This window comes from Hordeum vulgare, chromosome 2H (assembly GCF_904849725.1).
Source record: "Hordeum vulgare subsp. vulgare chromosome 2H, MorexV3_pseudomolecules_assembly, whole genome shotgun sequence".
Classification (NCBI taxonomy): Eukaryota; Viridiplantae; Streptophyta; class Magnoliopsida; order Poales; family Poaceae; genus Hordeum; species Hordeum vulgare.
In genome coordinates this window covers 159,520,641-159,538,384 of record NC_058519.1, presented here as the reverse complement: position 1 = coordinate 159,538,384, position 17,744 = coordinate 159,520,641, and the positions used below count along the sequence as shown (strand labels likewise).

General features: G+C 43.8%; 1 protein-coding gene across 1 annotated transcript; it reads right to left on the bottom strand.

Moving 5' to 3' along the window:
- Nucleotides 1-16,233: 16,233 nt before the first annotated feature.
- LOC123429836 (cytochrome c6, chloroplastic) lies at nucleotides 16,234-17,502 on the bottom strand. The gene is made up of 5 exons (XM_045113816.1): nucleotides 17,229-17,502; nucleotides 16,979-17,061; nucleotides 16,841-16,872; nucleotides 16,682-16,745; nucleotides 16,234-16,596 (listed from the first exon to the last, which is right to left on the bottom strand). The coding sequence occupies exons 1-5, from the start codon at nucleotides 17,434-17,436 to the stop codon at nucleotides 16,456-16,458; spliced, it is 528 nt and encodes a 175-aa protein (XP_044969751.1). The 5' UTR covers nucleotides 17,437-17,502; the 3' UTR covers nucleotides 16,234-16,455.
- Nucleotides 17,503-17,744: the final 242 nt, after the last annotated feature.

The window sequence follows — 17,744 nt, the reverse complement described above, 5'->3', positions numbered from 1 at the left end:
GCACATCACCGCTTTAATTGTCAGCACGCCCCCTGTGTATAACTGCTCGATGAAGGTATACATAGCCTTTAGCTTCAGCATATAGTCATCTGAGAGATTGGCGGCTCGTGAACCTACAAAGGACACATCGGTGTTTGATAGCTTTGGAAGATTAGACTTATTTCTTCAAAAAACAAGGGTTAATGCTTACCAAACATGGCTACAATCATGTTGGAGATGTGCTTTTTCAAGCCGGAAAGCTCTTGCTGAGCGGCTTCTAGTTTTCCTTCGGCTTGCTCAGCACGCTTCAGGATGGCGGCTTGGTCAGCTTTGGCTTTGTTCTCCAGTTTTGATGATCAATTTTCATTCTATCCAGTTCAGCCAGAACCAAGTGATATTTCCTCTCCGACTCAGATCGGGCATTTTGTGGTTCAGCTAGATTTTTCCTTAAGTCGGCTAAATCTGACTCAGTCTGGGTCACAGATTCCTGTAAAACAAAGTTTGGGGAGACAAGTTTCAAAATTACTGCAAGCAATATTCCTGACACTTGGGGGCTAATGTATGATTCTATTCAAAGTCATACAAAATTCAAGACACGACTCATCTTTGAAAAGATGACCCGACCCTTGGGGGCTATAGGGTGAAGATTTTTAACTAAATTCAAGACCCGGTTCATCTTTCAAAAGATGACCCGGTCCTTGGGGGCTACAGGCTTAAGATTTTTAACTAAATTTAAGACCCGGTTTATCTTTCAAAAGATGACTCGACCCTTGGGGGCTACAGGTTGAAGATTTTAATTATACACAAGACCCGGCTTATCTTTCAAAAGATGACCCGGCCCTTGGGGGCTACAGGTTGAAGATTTTTATACACAAGACCCGGCACATCATTCACAAGATGACCCGGCCCTTGGAAGGCTAATGGGTGGAAGAGAATATTTAAATAGTTATACCTCATTCTTAACTTTCATCAGGTGAATCAAGCTTTTGTTCATTTTATAACTCGTCTCTAGGCGACTTGCGAAGCCAGAGCAGAGTTGGTCAAATTCCAGCTTCTCATACTGGGGGAGCTTGAACTTACTGATGTCCTGATCGGTGGAAGGATGAGGTTCCTTTGCAGTGTGCTTGGATAGCACCGCTGCCTAAGGTGCGGAGTAGCCAGTGCCGGTGATTATGACGGCATCTGGATCTTCAGTCGCCTTGAGAGGAATCGGCTGGTTAACCTTGTTAGTAGTTTCCTTCAAAATGACGAGCGAGTCATCCCGGACATCAGGGATATCATCCACAGGAATATCATGAGCTGTCGCTTGGTCCTCATCAAGCTCTGGGATAGAGGCGCTCGTGCCTAAGGCCTCAGTAGTCTTAGGAGCAGAAGGTAAGTTGCTAGTTTTTGTTTTCTTTGCATGTCCTCTGAGATAAGGGCACCAAGATTAAGGCGTATATCGTTATTTAGAAGAAAGAGAGTTAACAAAGAGACTCACCCTTGCACACGAATCATTGGCGGGAGAGCTGACATTGTTGAGTCGCCAGATGAAGGGGGGAAGTCTGACAGAATAAAGGTTTGAAGGCTAAGGAAGTTGTGAATTGTATTTTCCACAAGGAAGAGTATGATTAAATAAAAGTGTACCTCGCTTGTGCGCTTTCGACCGGTTCTCTTCTCAGGCAGCCCGGAAATTAAGTCGCCAGAGTGACTCCGGGTTTTGCGCTTGGCAGTGTATCTTGCCTATTTCAAAAGGAAATCAGGGTCCATATAAGCATATGGGTGAGACATGGGGACTTTCACACAGATCCACCTAGCTGGTCTAGGAGAAGGGGAAGGTGAGTCGGAAGAAATAGAAATTACCTCAACCGCATCATCTTGGCTCTCGTTGTCCTCGCCCTACACATAAAGACGCATGGTATAAGCATGAGTCGGAATATAAGGGTGATAAGTAAAGGGGAAGTTTTACCTCTGACTGCTCTTCGACAGCTCGTGACTCGCCGACAACAGATGAATCCTTGTCGGCAGCTTTGCCTTTGCCTGCTTTCTTCTTCTTCTTTGGCGGTGGTTTGGTGTTCTTCTGGGCTATCACTTTTGGACCCCTTCGCCAAAAGGGATCGTCTTTCTGATGAACAGAAGTAAATTTCAAACCCAGAAGAATTTGGCAAGTATATTTATAAGGAAAAGGAAGGCGACTTAGACTCTTACTGGCGGAGCCGGGTTGGAACGGCAGAAGGCCTTGAGCCCGATTTTGGCGCGTTCTTCCAAAGACTCGCCAGTTAGCTTCTTGATTATTCCAACAATATCGCTCTCTGCGAGTTATTTGTGGTGGAAGCACTGCGGATGGTTCACCTTGCCATCATATTCACACATTAACCCGTCTCGGTGACTCAAGGGAAGAATGTTCCATTCCACCCAGTAGCGGAACAAATCAATCCCAATGAGCCCGTTATTTGTTAAAGACTGTAACTCGGAGAAGATGGGGATAAATTCAGATTCTTCTTCTTCTGTGAGCTTCTCGGGTAGTTTGAAGTCCATGGGCAGGCGATCCTCTCTGAAACCCGGAAGTGGGTTCTCGCCAGGTGGAGAGGTGTCGCGACAATAAAACCATGACTTGGCCCAGCCTTTGGGATCGCTGGGCTGAAGGACTGATGGAAACCCGCGCTCACAGCATCTTTGGATTTTTACTCCTCCAAGTTCATGATTGGGTCCATTGGTAAATTCAGTTTGGCGATTCAAATTAAAGAAGTTTCAAAACAAAGGAACTGTGAGCTCTCTCTGCATATATACTTCACAAAACACTTGGAACTGGCAAAGATTGTTGATGGAGTTGGGTCCGAGGTCTTGAGGATGGACGTTAAGGAAATCTAAGACGTCTCGGAATTTTTCTGACCCGGGCGGCTTAAAACCTCGTTCAAGGTAGTCGGTGAAAATGACTACTTCTCCGTCGGCAGGGTTGGGGATCAACTCGCCTGGGGCGGTTCTCCAACCAATGAATTCCTTACTGTCGAGATGACCTGACTTAACAAATTTCTCGAGAGTAGCATCATCGATTTTGGTTGGTAACCAATTGCACTTCGAAATGACAACCATGACTACAAAAAAACAGGAGAACAAGGCGGTTCAGTGAGGACCATGAAGTGTGGTAACTCGCTAGTTCGGGTCTACAATGTGTTTGAGAAGGGTATGGTGACTCGCCTGTAGGTGACGAAATATGAATGAACAGGCATTCTAACTCGCTAATTGGGCGATTCATGGGAACAACATTAAAGTATTGCGACTCGCCCTTCAACCGAAAAAGAGGGGGTATAGCTATGGTGGTAAATCTAAGTCGTCGTGGAACAAGAAGTTGAACGGCGACGTTCAAGGGTCTTTTTTCCTTATGGATATCCCCGGAAGATGGACAAACATGTTTCTAAAAACAAGCAGTGAATTGCATATCTACGAGTGGACCAAATTAAAGGAATAATGCTTGATAAAATGATGAAGGCTATGAACGTAACAGAGCGACAGTACTATTGCATGGATCTACAGTGCAAGAACTTAAGATGACGGAGAGATGCAATAAGGTGACCGCGGTTTGCTACTGCAAAGTCTACCGATATGAAGCAGGTCCGAAACAAAAAAGGGCATCTGTGGTGATTCAAAACTAGCTCGCGGGGGCAACGAATGGCGTTTCTCGGTCTAACCCTAAAGGGTAAATGTGTTTACCTGAGGAAGGAGACAGCGTCGGAGACGGATGCAGAGGACTTCGCACCTCTTGTTGACTTGAAGACGCCCGAGAACCCGCGATGGACGATGGAGCTTCGGGTATTAGCGCGAGGAAGCTGGAGTGCTGGCGCGAGGAAGACGAAGTGAGCAAGGAAGACGAAGGTCAAGAGGAGGCCGAGGTGGGGGTAGGTGACGATGCCCCCCCATTCCCCGTGCGGTTATTTAAAGGGCCAGAACAGGAATCGAGGCGGCCAGAGCGGGAATTGAGGCGGTCAGAGCGGAGATTGAGGCGACAAGTAAGAATCTGCAATGATGGCGCCTAGGTTTTCGAGATAAGTAAATACAGAGCAAAAGATCCGTTGGGTGGTTATGGCATTAAAAACCCCAGGATTAAGGGGATAAGGTGATGTCATCAAAGATTACCCCGCAGGTCAAATAAATTCACAACGAATGGTGGCTTATCATTCGTCGAAAAGCAAGGATGGTATGAGTCGCCCCAAGTGGGTGAAGGTTTATTGACGTGAATTAATTCAAGACAACCTATGGCCTAATGTTGGGGATATTACCTGCGGGTAACCCGCCCTTGGTGGGTCGGGTCATCAAAGGGGCGACTCAACATTAGGAGTGCGGCCCTTGGCCCAGAAGCCGGATGGCGGTTCGAGAAGCTATGCGGGTGCTAGACTACCAAAGGAGTTCCCAGTCTTGGAAGACACGGTGACTTAGAGATAGGGAAAGCTACGATGGGTAGCATGGCCAGGACTCTTGTCAACCCTAGGGTCTCGACATGTATATAAAGGCCAGTCCCGGGGAAAGGTCAGGTGAGTTAGAAATTATCGAGAGTTAGGTCAGGCGAGTTACGCCCTCCTTGTAATCGAAACCATCATCAATCCACACAAAGCAGGACGTAGGCTTTTACCTCCACACGAGGGGCCAAACCTGGGTAAATCTGAGTCCCGCTTTCGCTCACCCCCTTCGAGTCGCCACCAAGGTGCGATGGCTCCATCTTTAAATCCTTTCACGAGGACATCTACCGTGATAAAACCACGACACTTTGCACCACTGATCCTTTGTTGTTTCTGCTGCAAGTTAGTCATCAGTGAGGAATTTCCTCAAAAGGAATTTCCTCAGTGATGAAGTTCTAAAAATCTCCTATTCACCCTCCCCACTCTAGTCGATATAACGCACTTTCAGGTGATGCTCCAACGTCGTCGTCATCCTCGTCAACGCCGATGCCTCCTGCTTGGACAAGGGTGTCCGCGACCCCCCCCCCCCCGGAGATGCCCTCATTCCATTCCCGTCGCTGGTGAGGCCGAAGCGCGTCCACAAAGACGGCCCCGGCCTCATCTTCGGCGAGCACCCGAGCCCCGGCAGCAGCGCCATCTTCTTCCTCCTCCTCGCCCCGATCTCCTTTCCGAATCCTTCGGTGAGCATCCCCCCGTCTCCGTGCATCGTGCCTCGCGTTTAGCCGCCGTCATAGTCGCCGGTAGGTGCTGCTGTTGTCGCCGCCGTAGCAGTAGGTAGTCACGCCGTCAAGCCGCTGTCGTGTGCCTCCTCCCAGGGAGTTAGCCCTGGGAATGGAACCCTTGAGGTTCCCTCTTCCCCCATCAGCATCACGTTGTAGTCGTCGTAGTCGTGTCATCTCCGGAGCTCTCGTCATTGAGCCTTCCTGCTTCGGTCGCCGGAGCAAGCAGTCAGCGCAGAGGGGCATGCTCAAAAGATCAAGAACCCCCTCTCTGTTCAGATTTCGAGAGTAGCCCGGCTAGTTCAGAGCATGAGCTTGCACGCCTATGATCGTGGGTTCGATCCCCCTGGCGCCCCCCCCCCTTTATTTGTTTGATTAGTTTTCATGTGCAGCGTCAGCTGAGGATATTTACCTCCTCTTTTGCTCCCTCTTGAGTACCAAAGAGATGCTAGCCGAGTGGTGGAGTAGGGTAGATCCACCAGGGAGGTGGTGGGTTCGACCCCCCCCCTTTGGCCACCTTTTCTTGTTCTTGTTTTTTCCCATGTGTATGTGCATGTGTGTATGTAGCAGGTGCAGGAAGTGTGTGTGTATGATAGTGGGTCCGGAGGACCTACATGTCATCCTGAGATGAGCCATTGCCAAGTGGACCCTGATAAGTCTCCAACGTATCTATAATTTTTTATGGTTTCATGTTATTATCTTGTCAAACATTGGATGTTTTGTATGCCTTTTATGTCTTTTTTGGGACTAACTTATTAACTCAGTGCCAAGTGCCAGTTCCTGTTTTTTCCGTGTTTTTGACCCTTTTCAGAGGAGGATTTTAAACGGAGTCCAAATGGAATAAAACTTCCGAAAAGATTTTTCTGGAACACAAGATACGCAGAAAGCTTGGGAACCAAGGCAGGGAGTCCTAGGGGAGTCCACAAGCCCCCATGGCACGGCCAGGGGGGCGCGCCTCCCAGGCTAGTGGGCTCCCTCGGCCTCCCCTGCCCTAGCTCCTTCGCCTATAAATTCCCTAAAATCCCTAAAAAAAATTAGGAGATCAACGAAAATACTTTTCCGCTGCCGCAAGCTTCTGTCTTCGCAAGATCCCATCTGGAGGACTTCTTCATCAACGTTCTGGTGCCCTGCCAGAGGGGAGATTCGGATATGGAGGACTTCTTCATCAACACCATGACCTCTCCGATGATGCGTGAGTAGTTCACCATAGACCTACGGGTCCATAGCTAGTAGCTAGATGGCTTCTTCTCTCTCTTGGATCTTCAATACAAAGTTCTCCATGATCTTCATGGAGATCTATCTGATGTAATCTTATTTTGCGGTGTGTTTGTCGAGATCCGATAAATTATAGATTTATGATCAGATTATCTATGAATCTTATTTGAGTTTCTTCTCATCTCTCTTATGCATGATTTCATATCCTTGTAATTCTCTTCGAGTTGTGGGTTTTGTTTGGCCAACTTGATCTATGATTCTTGCAATTGGAGAAGTGCTTGGTTTTGGGTTCATACCGTGCGGTGACCTCACCCAGTGACAGAAGGGGTAACGAGGCACGCATCGTGTTGTTGCCATCAAGGGTAAAAAGATGGGGTTTTCATCATTGGTCTGAGTTTATCCCTCTACATAATGTCATCTTGCTTAAGGCATTACTCTGTTCGTCATGAACTCAATACACTAGATGCATGCTGGATAGCGGTCGATGTATGGAGTAATAGTAGTAGATGCAGAAAGTATCGGTCTACTTGTCTCGGGCGTGATGCCTATATGTATGATCATTGCCTTAGATATCGTCATGACTTTGCGCGGTTCTATCAATTGCTCGACAGTAATTTGTTCACCCACCGTAATATTTGCTATTTTGAGAGAAGCCTCTAGTGAACACTATGGCCCCCCGGGTCTACTTCACACCATATTTTCAGCCTTACTCTTTTACTTCGTTGCACTTTCCGCCTTCATATCTCACTTTGCAATCAATCTTGAAGGGATTGACAACCCCTTTATAGCATTGGGTGCAAGCTCTTTTGTGTTTGCGCAGGTACTCTGGACTTGACAAGATTCTCCTACTGGATTGATACCTTGGTTCTCAAACTGAGGGAAATACTTACTGCTCCTGTGCTGCATCACCATTTCCTCTTCAAGGGAAAACCAACGCAAGCCAAATCTCCGTCAACGTGCCAGTTTCTGGCGCTGTTGTTTGAGAAGTAGCAGACCCCTCTCCATGTATATTTCCTTTCCCTAAGTGTTGCTTTGTTTATTTTCGTGCCCTATTTAGAGCTTCATATTAGGTGGAGCTTTGATCCATTGTTGGTGATTCCTTGATGGAATGGAAGTGGGTGAACCCCTCTACAACATGGGGCATTCATTTTGTTCTTACGTTTTTGCATGTACTTATTTCACCTTGCCAAAGTGCGCACTTGACTGATATGACAGATTTGTGAAAACCTGAGAATTTCACTAAGTCTGGGAATCTGGGGTTATTTTCTTCCCTTGTTGTCTTGTTCATATTTTCTCCTCTGTTGGGAATTAGCCCAAGCAAAACACTAATGTTTGTTTGCTGTTATGTTTGTCTAGCTCTATGTAAAATTTCATGTCCAGATACCTCCTGCAGATATCATTTTGGAGGCTTCCAAAATGCTTGAGAGCATAAGCAGCTGGTGAAAATCTGTAATTTTCACCAAGTCCCAATCTGTGATATTTTGTCCAAGTTAGAGGCTGTAAATCTGCTGATGTGTGGGCCCTTTGCTTTAGCTACTTGTTAGATGTTGTAATGAAGTTAGATGGCTTCAGTTTCATGTCTTGTTTGAATTATTTAGAGGGTTGTAGCTGATGTGGGTCTTGTAGTCAAAGTGTTATGTTGGTGTTAAAAACAGATTGTGTGTCTAGATGGTTTTGAGCTTGTGTGAGCTATGGTTGATGGTGTGGCGTGTTCTAAAGCGCCATTCCACTTGTTTTGTGGTTATTGATCATTTGGCATCCTAGTTACACCAGTGAGTGCCCATTTAGTTGAGTTTGTGGCTGTTTTGAACCCGTAGGCCTTCGTAACTTGTTTTGTAGTTTCCGGTTGATCCGAGACTCCGTTCACGACGTTCTTCATATGATTTTGCTTCGTTTTATCATGATGCACATGTTTATGCCATGTTCATGCATGCCAGATAAGTTAACATGAGGTTCTTTCCAGAATATAGACAACTCAACTAATGCATGTGAAAGTGACTAGAATAGTGGTGCATGTCTTCTTCTTCACACATGCATCATGTTGGTTGTTGCATTATATTTTGCGGGTGTTTATTTATTGTTATCTTGTCTTTGGGTAGCATCGGGAACGGACTGTGAGTACGTGGATTCTGGAGAGTACGTGCAGGAAGAACAAGAGCAGTTCCAGACTGAAGAAATCACAGGCAAGATGACCGTGACCTTGACACCGTTTCTTGCTTTGTTATGCTTAGAATCACGTTTCCTTCGTTACATGCCCGCTGCCTACCACATGATATATATGCCTTCTGTCTTTGCCATGAGACCTCAAACACTTCCCTGTCCTAGCAAATATTGTTTGGCTAAGTAGGCTTGCTCAACCTCTAATGGATAGCTTTGCTAGTTGCAGGTGCCAGCTGGTCCATCTGATAACATGGGCATTTTGATATCATTATGTTTAAATTCTATTTAATTAATGCACCTATATACTTGGTAAATAACGGAAGGCCTAGCCTTTTGCTGAGTGATTTGTTCCGTTGTTGCCGCCTTAGTTTCGGCTACCGGTGTTTCATTCCATAACTGAGTGCTCCTAAAACGTTCGGGGTTGTTATGGGGACCCCCTTGATAAATCGTATAGTGTTAAGGCTTGTCTGGCAAGACCCAACATTGGTTTTAATCTGCTAATAACTTAATAATTAAATCCATAGGGAATAGCTACCCCGAGGATTTAATCAACAACCCAGGCCAGTGCTCCTCATGAGTGTTGGTCCAGCCTGTCAACCGTCGGTGGCTACAAGGGGCAACTCTGTGATTGGCCTACCGGAAGTTTGGACAATCCGTCGTGTCCTGAGAACGAGATATGCGGCTCCTATCGGGATCGTCGACAAGTCAGGAGGTATTGCCAGATTTGTCTTACCTTAGCGATATATCTTGCGCATTGGGATTCCGGTGAAACTTTGGGTCTCCTAAAAGTTGAGGTTTTCCTCCTAGGAATCCGACGAGATCACGACTTTCGTGATAGAGGATTACTATGCAGCATGTGGTAATTTGTAATGGACTAGTTGGAGCACCCCTGCAGGGTTTAATCTTTCGGAAAGCCGTGCCCGCGGTTATGTGGCAAATATGGATATTTTGTTAACATCCGGTTCTAGACAACTTAAAGTAATTCTAATAAAACTGCCAACTTAGTGCGTAACCGTGACTATCTCTTTCGGAGATCCTTCTGTGATCGAGAATACGGTGGGCTTATGTCTGACGTAAGAAGGTGTTCAGGATCACTTAGTGATCAATTTAGTATTCGACCGACTTGCGTAGACCACCATATGTTTACTCTGATCATCGTAAGGTAGTCACCATATATGCTTAGGTTGCTGCAAACCCATACACTTAACCTTCCTCACCCATTAACTCGGCTAGATTTCATACCAAGGTCATTCGATTGTTGAGTCCTCGTGGCTCACGGTTTACTACAAACACCCACAGGTACAGGTACGTCTGATGCAGGAGATCCTGATGACAGCCAACTGAAGTGGGAGTTCGATGAGGACTCTGGCAGACTGTACGTGACTTATCCGCAGGACTAGAGGCCGTGGTCCTCATCGTGGGGCCAACATGCGGGATTTCATAGCTTTATCTGTTTCTTCTTGTACGTAGCTCGACTAAACCATGTTCTGAATAAGTGTTCTTGTATGACTATATGACTATGTTCTTATCGGATGGCAAGTGTATGCCCTACTTGTCACTCTTTCAGTTATGTAATGTTATGGTTATCTCGCTTGTGAAACGTGTAGATGCGTCCCTTTCCCTTTTGAGGCCTCGCCCCCAAATAAGGAAAGGGTCGCATCTTAGTCGTTACATAAGTATCTCCGGTAAGGAATACTTAAAACTTCTCATTTATAGACAAAGTCAATTAGGTGGTGAGAAAGCGAGGTTTGTAGCAAAAGGGTTCGCGCAGAGGCCGGGCATCAAATTATGATGTAACATACCCTCTTCGTATGAGTCAAAAAAAATTGATAATAAATACCATTGTTAGTAAAATTAATATTATCCATGCAGTTAATGGATGCAGTGACTACATACTCCTATGGGTCACTTGTTTCGAAATTTTATATCAAAGTCCCTCAAGGGCTTACAATTCCAAATCCAAAATAAATCACAACATATTAGTGTAAAATTTCAGAAGTCACTCTATGGCTCGAAATAGTCGGAAATCATATGGTACTACGGAATAAATGATTTTCTTCTTCCGAAGGATTACTCAAAGAATGATGATTGTTTATGTGTTAACAAAGGAATCCCAAATTTAAATTCCTTATATCACCTCAGTGTATATCGATGATTTCGTCATCAATGAGTCTACTAGACATAAACATACACAAAATCATCTCAAGACGGAAAATTTGGATTTAACCGGATTTAGCTTAAGTTTACAATTTGAGAATTCTATCAAGAATACGTATCAGTCTACATATATCCAAAACATATACGAGAAGTTCAGTGTGGATATATCATAACAAAAAAGACATGTATGGTCATACTACCTTTGATAAGGTACAAATCCATTCATACCTACGGGTGATAATGAAGTGATACTAGGACCTGAAGTTCTATATCTCACTTATGTCAAAGCACTCATACACTTGCAAACTACGTGAGGCCTAACACTATATTTGCTATATTTATTTGGAGTGCAACCCCCAACAAAAGGTATATGGTTGATATAAGTAATATCATCTTATATCTGAAGATTACAGTAAATATTGGATATTTCCACCAGGAAATAGAAGATATGACCATGACATGATGTAGTGATATTGGCTCTTTATTTGATCCCAACGACGCCATATCAATGACTAAATTTGCTGAAACAGCCTTCACATGGAAGTCATCTAAATAGATTTTAATGGTTTTTTCAGCTATCATTCTAACATAATTTCTTTATCTAAAAGCATTGCAAAATATGCATGGCTTAACAGAATGATTAACCACACTCAAAATCATGTGGTTGAGATTCATGAGAATCACATAACTTAATTTATGAAGATACTTCCACTTGTGTTACTCAATACCTACAGGTTATATGAAGAGCAATATTAAAAGGCACATTGATCTAAAATTACTTATCCTCACGGACTATAGAAAAGTGAGGAAATAATTTGCAAACAAAATACTATGAAAATCCAACACATTATTCATAATGTCATGTTCATGTCAATGGAATTGGTATGGAACATCCCCATATTTGCAAAGTTCAGGGGAGTAACCTCCCAAATTATAACATGTAACAATCTTTATATTGCATATATTATACTCTTTTTCCTTCATGACTTTTCCCCTAATGGTTTCTCATAAAAGGTTTTTAACGAGACAATATAAACATAAATTTCCATATATGCCATATCATTTTTTTCATGGGGTTTTAAAGGAGTTTTCAATTGCATGTACGATTGCACTCTTTTGCCTTATGAGTTTTCTCTCAAATTTCTCATAATGGTTTTTAGTGAGGCAATATCTTGTTAGAGATCATATGTCATATTTTCTATTTTCCGTATCAGGGTTTTTAAAGGAAGCACTCAAGACATATTAATTGTTCTCTAAACTTATCGACGATTTTTCTCCTTCTTCAAAGGATTTTCTCATATGAGTTATCAAGAAACAATAATCATCATATGTTGCATCATTTCTTTTTGTTTTTTTCACTGGGTTTAAAGGAGTTTTAGCAACATATCTAATCTATTCTTCTCATATTTTTCCCACGGGGTTTTGGGGGAGACTCTCAAGATTATATGGAAGATTTCTCAAGATCGAAGATCTATATGCAAGAAGCATTCAACAATGAAACATTCAAGGAACGGTGTTGTACAAGGGGGAGTGTTAGAAATTAATTAGCAAAGGGTGTGTCCAACCCCGAATAGTCATGTTTTTCTCTCTCTGTTGTCAACAGGCACCTGTTCTGGAGGGATGCCTCCAAACAGACACCTCTTCTTTCCATATCTTCCAGATGTATATATATTTGAGAATCAATAGAAATAGTATTAATCATCCATTCACTTTATGCAATCTCATTTTACTCTAACAAGATTAAGGGTGGGCTCTAGAATGGCACGTGGCAAGTGGAGCGGCCCGGCCGAGCGACCCGCGGCCGATTAATAGAGTTTTCACTAAGATATCTAGAACAATTGTTCTACTGTTTGTGGTGCAAAAAATAGAAGGTGTTTGTTTGATGGTTCTATAAGGTCATCTATTAACGCCAGGTATCAAATAGCCTCAAGTGATGTTTTTTAAAGCATCTCCAACAGTCTTTATATATTGCATTGCTAAAAAAATTATTACAAAAGAAGAGAGAAGGTTTACAAAGCCAACTTATTTTTTGCTCCAACACAATTGCTATAAAATTTATCAAGCCTTTCAATGACACGTGGGGACCTGTACCAGGCCGAGGACAGCAGGAATCTAGGGGGCAATAGGGTCTACTTGTCAATGGAACAAGGGGATGTAGAAAACTAGGCTGCTAAAAATTATAGCAAGTGCCCCTTCACTTTACAAATATACAAGTGTGGATGCAAATATAGCAAGATTTATAAAAGAAATTGTAGAGGACCATTTATACAAAGTCTCTTAGAGAAGGTTTTTTGTCAAGATTTGTAAAATAAAAATGAATCCAAATATACAAAGACTCTTAAAAATGCTCTTAAATCGCTGTGTAATTCCATACCGCGTAAACATATCCCGTCGTAATATTCCACTGATTACGTTCAAAACCCTCTGCTAACGCATTGCGTTACCCCTGAGGCTTTGTTCGATTGCAACGGATTTGAAGGAGATTGGAGTGAATTGGGGAGGATTAAATCCCTTATAAGTCAAAATCCACCTCAATCCCCTCCAATCCTCTTGTGGTGGGGATTAACCGGACAAGCCGTGCGCGAGCCCCCGACCGAAGCCCCTCCCCTGCATTCGTCCTCCTCTGCCTCCTCTAGCGACCTCGCGCTGATCTCCTCCTCCAGCAACCCTTGATTATCTCACCCGAAGTCTCCCCTCCCTTGAATTTCCATGGCCCGTCTCCATCTCCGCCTCCCGCACCGTGCCCCTTCTTCCCCAGGTCGCCTCCACCTCCGCCTGGCATGATCCACCCCCTTCGCCCCTGATCTTCTCCGCAGCCCAAGATCTACCAGTGAGCGGCAGGGATAGCCCTTCTTTCGACCTCGTTCTTTGCAAGAACCAGAACAGGAGCAGCACCAGGCGTTGGACCGGCAGCAGGAGGAGGTTCTTTCGGTGCCAAAACAAACACAATTAAGTAAAGGGCACCTCTAGGGATCAGACTACTGATCCCATACTTTCCATTAGACTAGTAGTTGCCCGTAGGATTAACATCATGATTCTCATCCGATTTGATACAGTGGTTAGACGTTGAGTTGCTTCCTTGCTAATTAAATGCTTCCAGTAACAGCGCCGTGTATATAGCACCTCCGCTACCTAATCTCTCCTAATTTTGTGCTTCTAGTAACTAACTGCCCACGTTAATTCTCTTGTGCTATGCTGTTCATTCACGAACAGGTAACGTGATGATGTGCATGACATTGTGTATCCTCCACAAACTAATATTTGCTTCCAATGCAACTAATATTTGCTTCGACCTTCTTTTCTGATTTTCTTAGCATCAAAGATATGTTTCCGTTCACCAACAAATTTGTGCTTCCATTCACGAGAGATTGTATTTCTGCGGCGAATAATATTTTCTCGATTAATATAAAATTATGTTCCACAAGATATTTTGCTTCGAAAGCATTGCATCCTTTTGCCATTAACTAGAGTTTCTTCCAAATAAACAATAGTTTGTTTTTGTCGAGTAGAAAATAATTCCACCTTGTAAAAAGCATCACTCTTATGCTTCTATCAATTAGACAATTGCTTCCATTCAAATAGTAGTTTGCTTCCATCAAATAGAAAAATAATATAGAAACATCGTTCTCTTGTTTCCATTGATTAGAGAATGATTCTGATCAAATAGTAGTTTGCTTCCATCAAATAGAAAAATAATATAGAATCATCGCTCTCTTGTTTCCTTCGATTCGAGAATTGCTTCTGATCAAATAGTAATTTGTTTGCAGCAAAAGAGTTACATTGTCGCAATTGCATACGCTTCAAAGGAATTATGGAGCTAGTTGTTAGCCTCACGAAAGAACAAACAACTACTGCCAATTCTTTTGGCAACCATAAAAAGGAACATGTCATACACCATTATTTAGCCAAGAAGGAATCCGCCCAATGAATAGTGCGCCCCATCCCCGTCATAGTGCTCTAGACATCGTTATTGTAATACCTTCACATCTGTCCAAAACAAAGAAGGGTTGCAACAATTTTGTGGTGCAAAAAAATATATATAACCGAAACACCATTCATACAAAGTGAAGCACAGTTACGAGTGATTGAAATAAAATAATTCACTAAACCAAACAACACTGATGTTTTTTTAGGGTAACAATGATGGTTGTTGAAGCACCGACGAGTACGAGTACCTACACCAACATGGTTGTATAATAAAAGAAGCATACACTTGTAGTGGTTGAAGTAAAAATTTACAACCACAGAAGTATATGTGATAAATATGTGTAGGAAGAGGTTGAAGTCAAATTTCAGTATGATAGCAAAAATTGTGAGAAATAAGATTGAAGTATTGAAGCAAAAAAATACTAGATAGAAGCATATGAAAGAAACAAAACCAATGAAAGTAGAAAACAGATGAAGCAAAATTTCATTACCATAGAAGCATATGCGAGAAATAGAAGTGGGAAACTTAGAAATGAAAATAACTAGTAAAAATCTATTATCAAAGCAAGCCAATGTAAGCAAGGATAAGATGTAAGCAATAACGTACTTAAATTGGATAATGAAAAATAAGGAGAATAAGATGGAAATACTGAAGCAAATTAAGTAGGAATCAAAAACATATTCTGTACAACATGTGAGCATAGCACATTTCAATGGGGATAACAATTATTATAAGTCTAGCGAAAAAATAAAAATCAACCGTTGTGGAAGCAATTAAATTGGCACAATATGCATTCAAAAAATGTTTTGGAAGCCCCTGTTTTTATTCCACGAATGTAGTAATTTAAACAGGTTGATGTTGAATAAATGAAGAAATGCATGGCCATCAGAAGCAGTGCATGGTTATCTCCAGATCAAGGAAAAATGAAGCATGTACCTCCTCCGTTACATGAAATATATGGCAAACTCTATCGTGGAAGGAAGCATATGGATTGCCATCTTGAAGCACAAATGGTTAAGAAGTATGAACAACATGGCGTGCTTACATACATAAGCTGGAAGCATGGACATCTGAAAATAGAGTCCCAAATCATATTGCCACAAAAACTGAGAAGCAGATGTATTTCATGTATACATACCAAATTCAGACATAATAGCCAAGTCCCCAGATTCGGACACAACAAAGGGAAATACACCAACATATTCGTGGGTTGGCTTTGTTCCAGAACTGAGAGGACTCACTGCCGTGGTGGACCGGTGGCTGCAGGGCACGGAAGCACTGTAGATGACCGGGGCAGCAAGCAAGGTGCGAGATTGTTCCTTGTGCGCGTTACTAGATACAGCCAGCGAGTGGGATGACATGCCGGCGTGGTTAACCTCACGGTCAAGGAGGTATGGCTGAATCATGGCGGATGGATCTGGGTCCACGAGGGGAGTGGCCAGGTCGAGGACGGAGGTCATTTGGGAGCATGCAGAGATGGGGACGAGGGACAGAGTGGTTTAGGGAAGGTGCGATTAATTAGGCAGGGGTCATGGACAGGCGCATTAAAATACATCGACTAGATTTGGAATCAATTTCGGCTGTGAGATTAAAATTGCATCAACGACTCTGAACCTGTCTGACGATTGGCTTCTATCAGACGTATGGTAGCTAGTGTTCCCTTAAGTAAATTGATAGCGTTACAAGCATGGGCCAAACAAAACAGCACATGGATCGTTACACCATCGATCCCAACGCCACGTGATACCTTTACCGTTTGCGTTACCGTCCAGTAAACCAAACACCTCTATTAACCTCATCAACAATTATGTTTTCAGCCTCCTCACGAAATGGAGGTAACACCTCGTGCTCAACCGTAATCGAATCACTCGACATCACCGTCGACCTTTGGCCACCCGTTCTCTGCTTGAGATTTGACAAATGCTGCAAGCATCTTGATATCCTCTTCAGGCAGCCTGGGGCCGAAGGTGCACTGCCCTCTCGGCGTGCATTTCTCCCCATAACCCTGCAGACACGATGAAGCTCATTCATAGTCGCAATACGTTTACCCCCTGTCAACGAAGTACATAATGGGTGCAAATTTTACATACCGGCATCCTTCCCTTCCCGTAATAAGTGATGTTGTATATATCTTCCTCCGTGGCAACTCCATTTCTGAAACAAATTCAAAATTTTCTCTTGCCGCAGTCGATATAGATCAAATAAGAAATTGCATGCAAGCTGTAGTTTAACAAATGACTCTACCATACCTCTCAAGATCCTTCATGGAGAGCGTGGCACCCTGGACATAATCAAGCAACAAGCTCAGAAGTCAAAACAAACGATCATCTGAACCTGGAATTTACAGTCGTTTCGACCGTGCAAAGGACGGATTTCAGCAAACTCACTGGCTGTAGGATGTTCCCTCCCGTGTCGTGGCACCCGATGCACGCCTTACGGAACAGCGCCGCGCCTTGGGATTGTGCAAACGCTGTGCGAAAATAATGGACAGAGATGAATGCCATGTGGTCGATCGACATGCAAAATTTTCGCCGCATATTTTTGAACACCTGGTGTGCAGTGCACACTGCACAGTACATGCGCTAGATCGAAGTCTAGGACAAGCATCTCTACGGACAAGCGACGGGCGGGGCAAACCTTGTGGGGTGCCGGCAGGCATGACAGGAGACGCAGCCGCGGCGGCGAGGAGGAGCGACGCAGCCACGAGAGGCGCGGCCGCGCACCGTCTTGCGGCCACGGCGAGAGAGGCCGACGCCTGCTTCAGACTGGAGAGGCACGCCATCCTACTCCCGGAACAGTGAGACCGCGGCGCCGGCGGCCGCGCGGCGAGAGGAAGCTGGTGCATCGCGCGCCCACGGGCACTCTCGCAGCGGAGGCTGCTGCCGGTTGCCTAGGTAATAGGTAAGATAAAAGAACGTTGTGGTGCAAGGAGACGACACGTAGTAGAAGCGGGTGGATGGATCGGATTGGCCCACGGAAGTACATTCTTTTTTAATAGGAAAACTTCGGGAAATTGCTTTTGAAGCCCGGCCTCCGTGATGGGTTTTTAATTTAAAATCCAAAAACCATTAAAATTTATATTTTTATATTTTAGAAAATTCTATAAAAATACAGACATAAGTGAGGGTCTAACACACATGTATGTAATTTTTT

Bases quoted from the DNA above. Each gene is read 5' to 3' on its own strand.
- LOC123429836 (XM_045113816.1), bottom strand. From the start codon at position 17,436: ATGCACCAGCTTCCTCTCGCCGCGCGGCCGCCGGCGCCGCGGTCTCAC. The intron at 16,873-16,978 runs GTGAGTTTGCTG...GATTATGTCCAG, and splicing joins GAGGGAACATCCTACAGCCA to GGTGCCACGCTCTCCATGAA. The intron at 16,597-16,681 runs GTATGTAAAATT...TCGTGTCTGCAG, and splicing joins ACGGGAAGGGAAGGATGCCG to GGTTATGGGGAGAAATGCAC.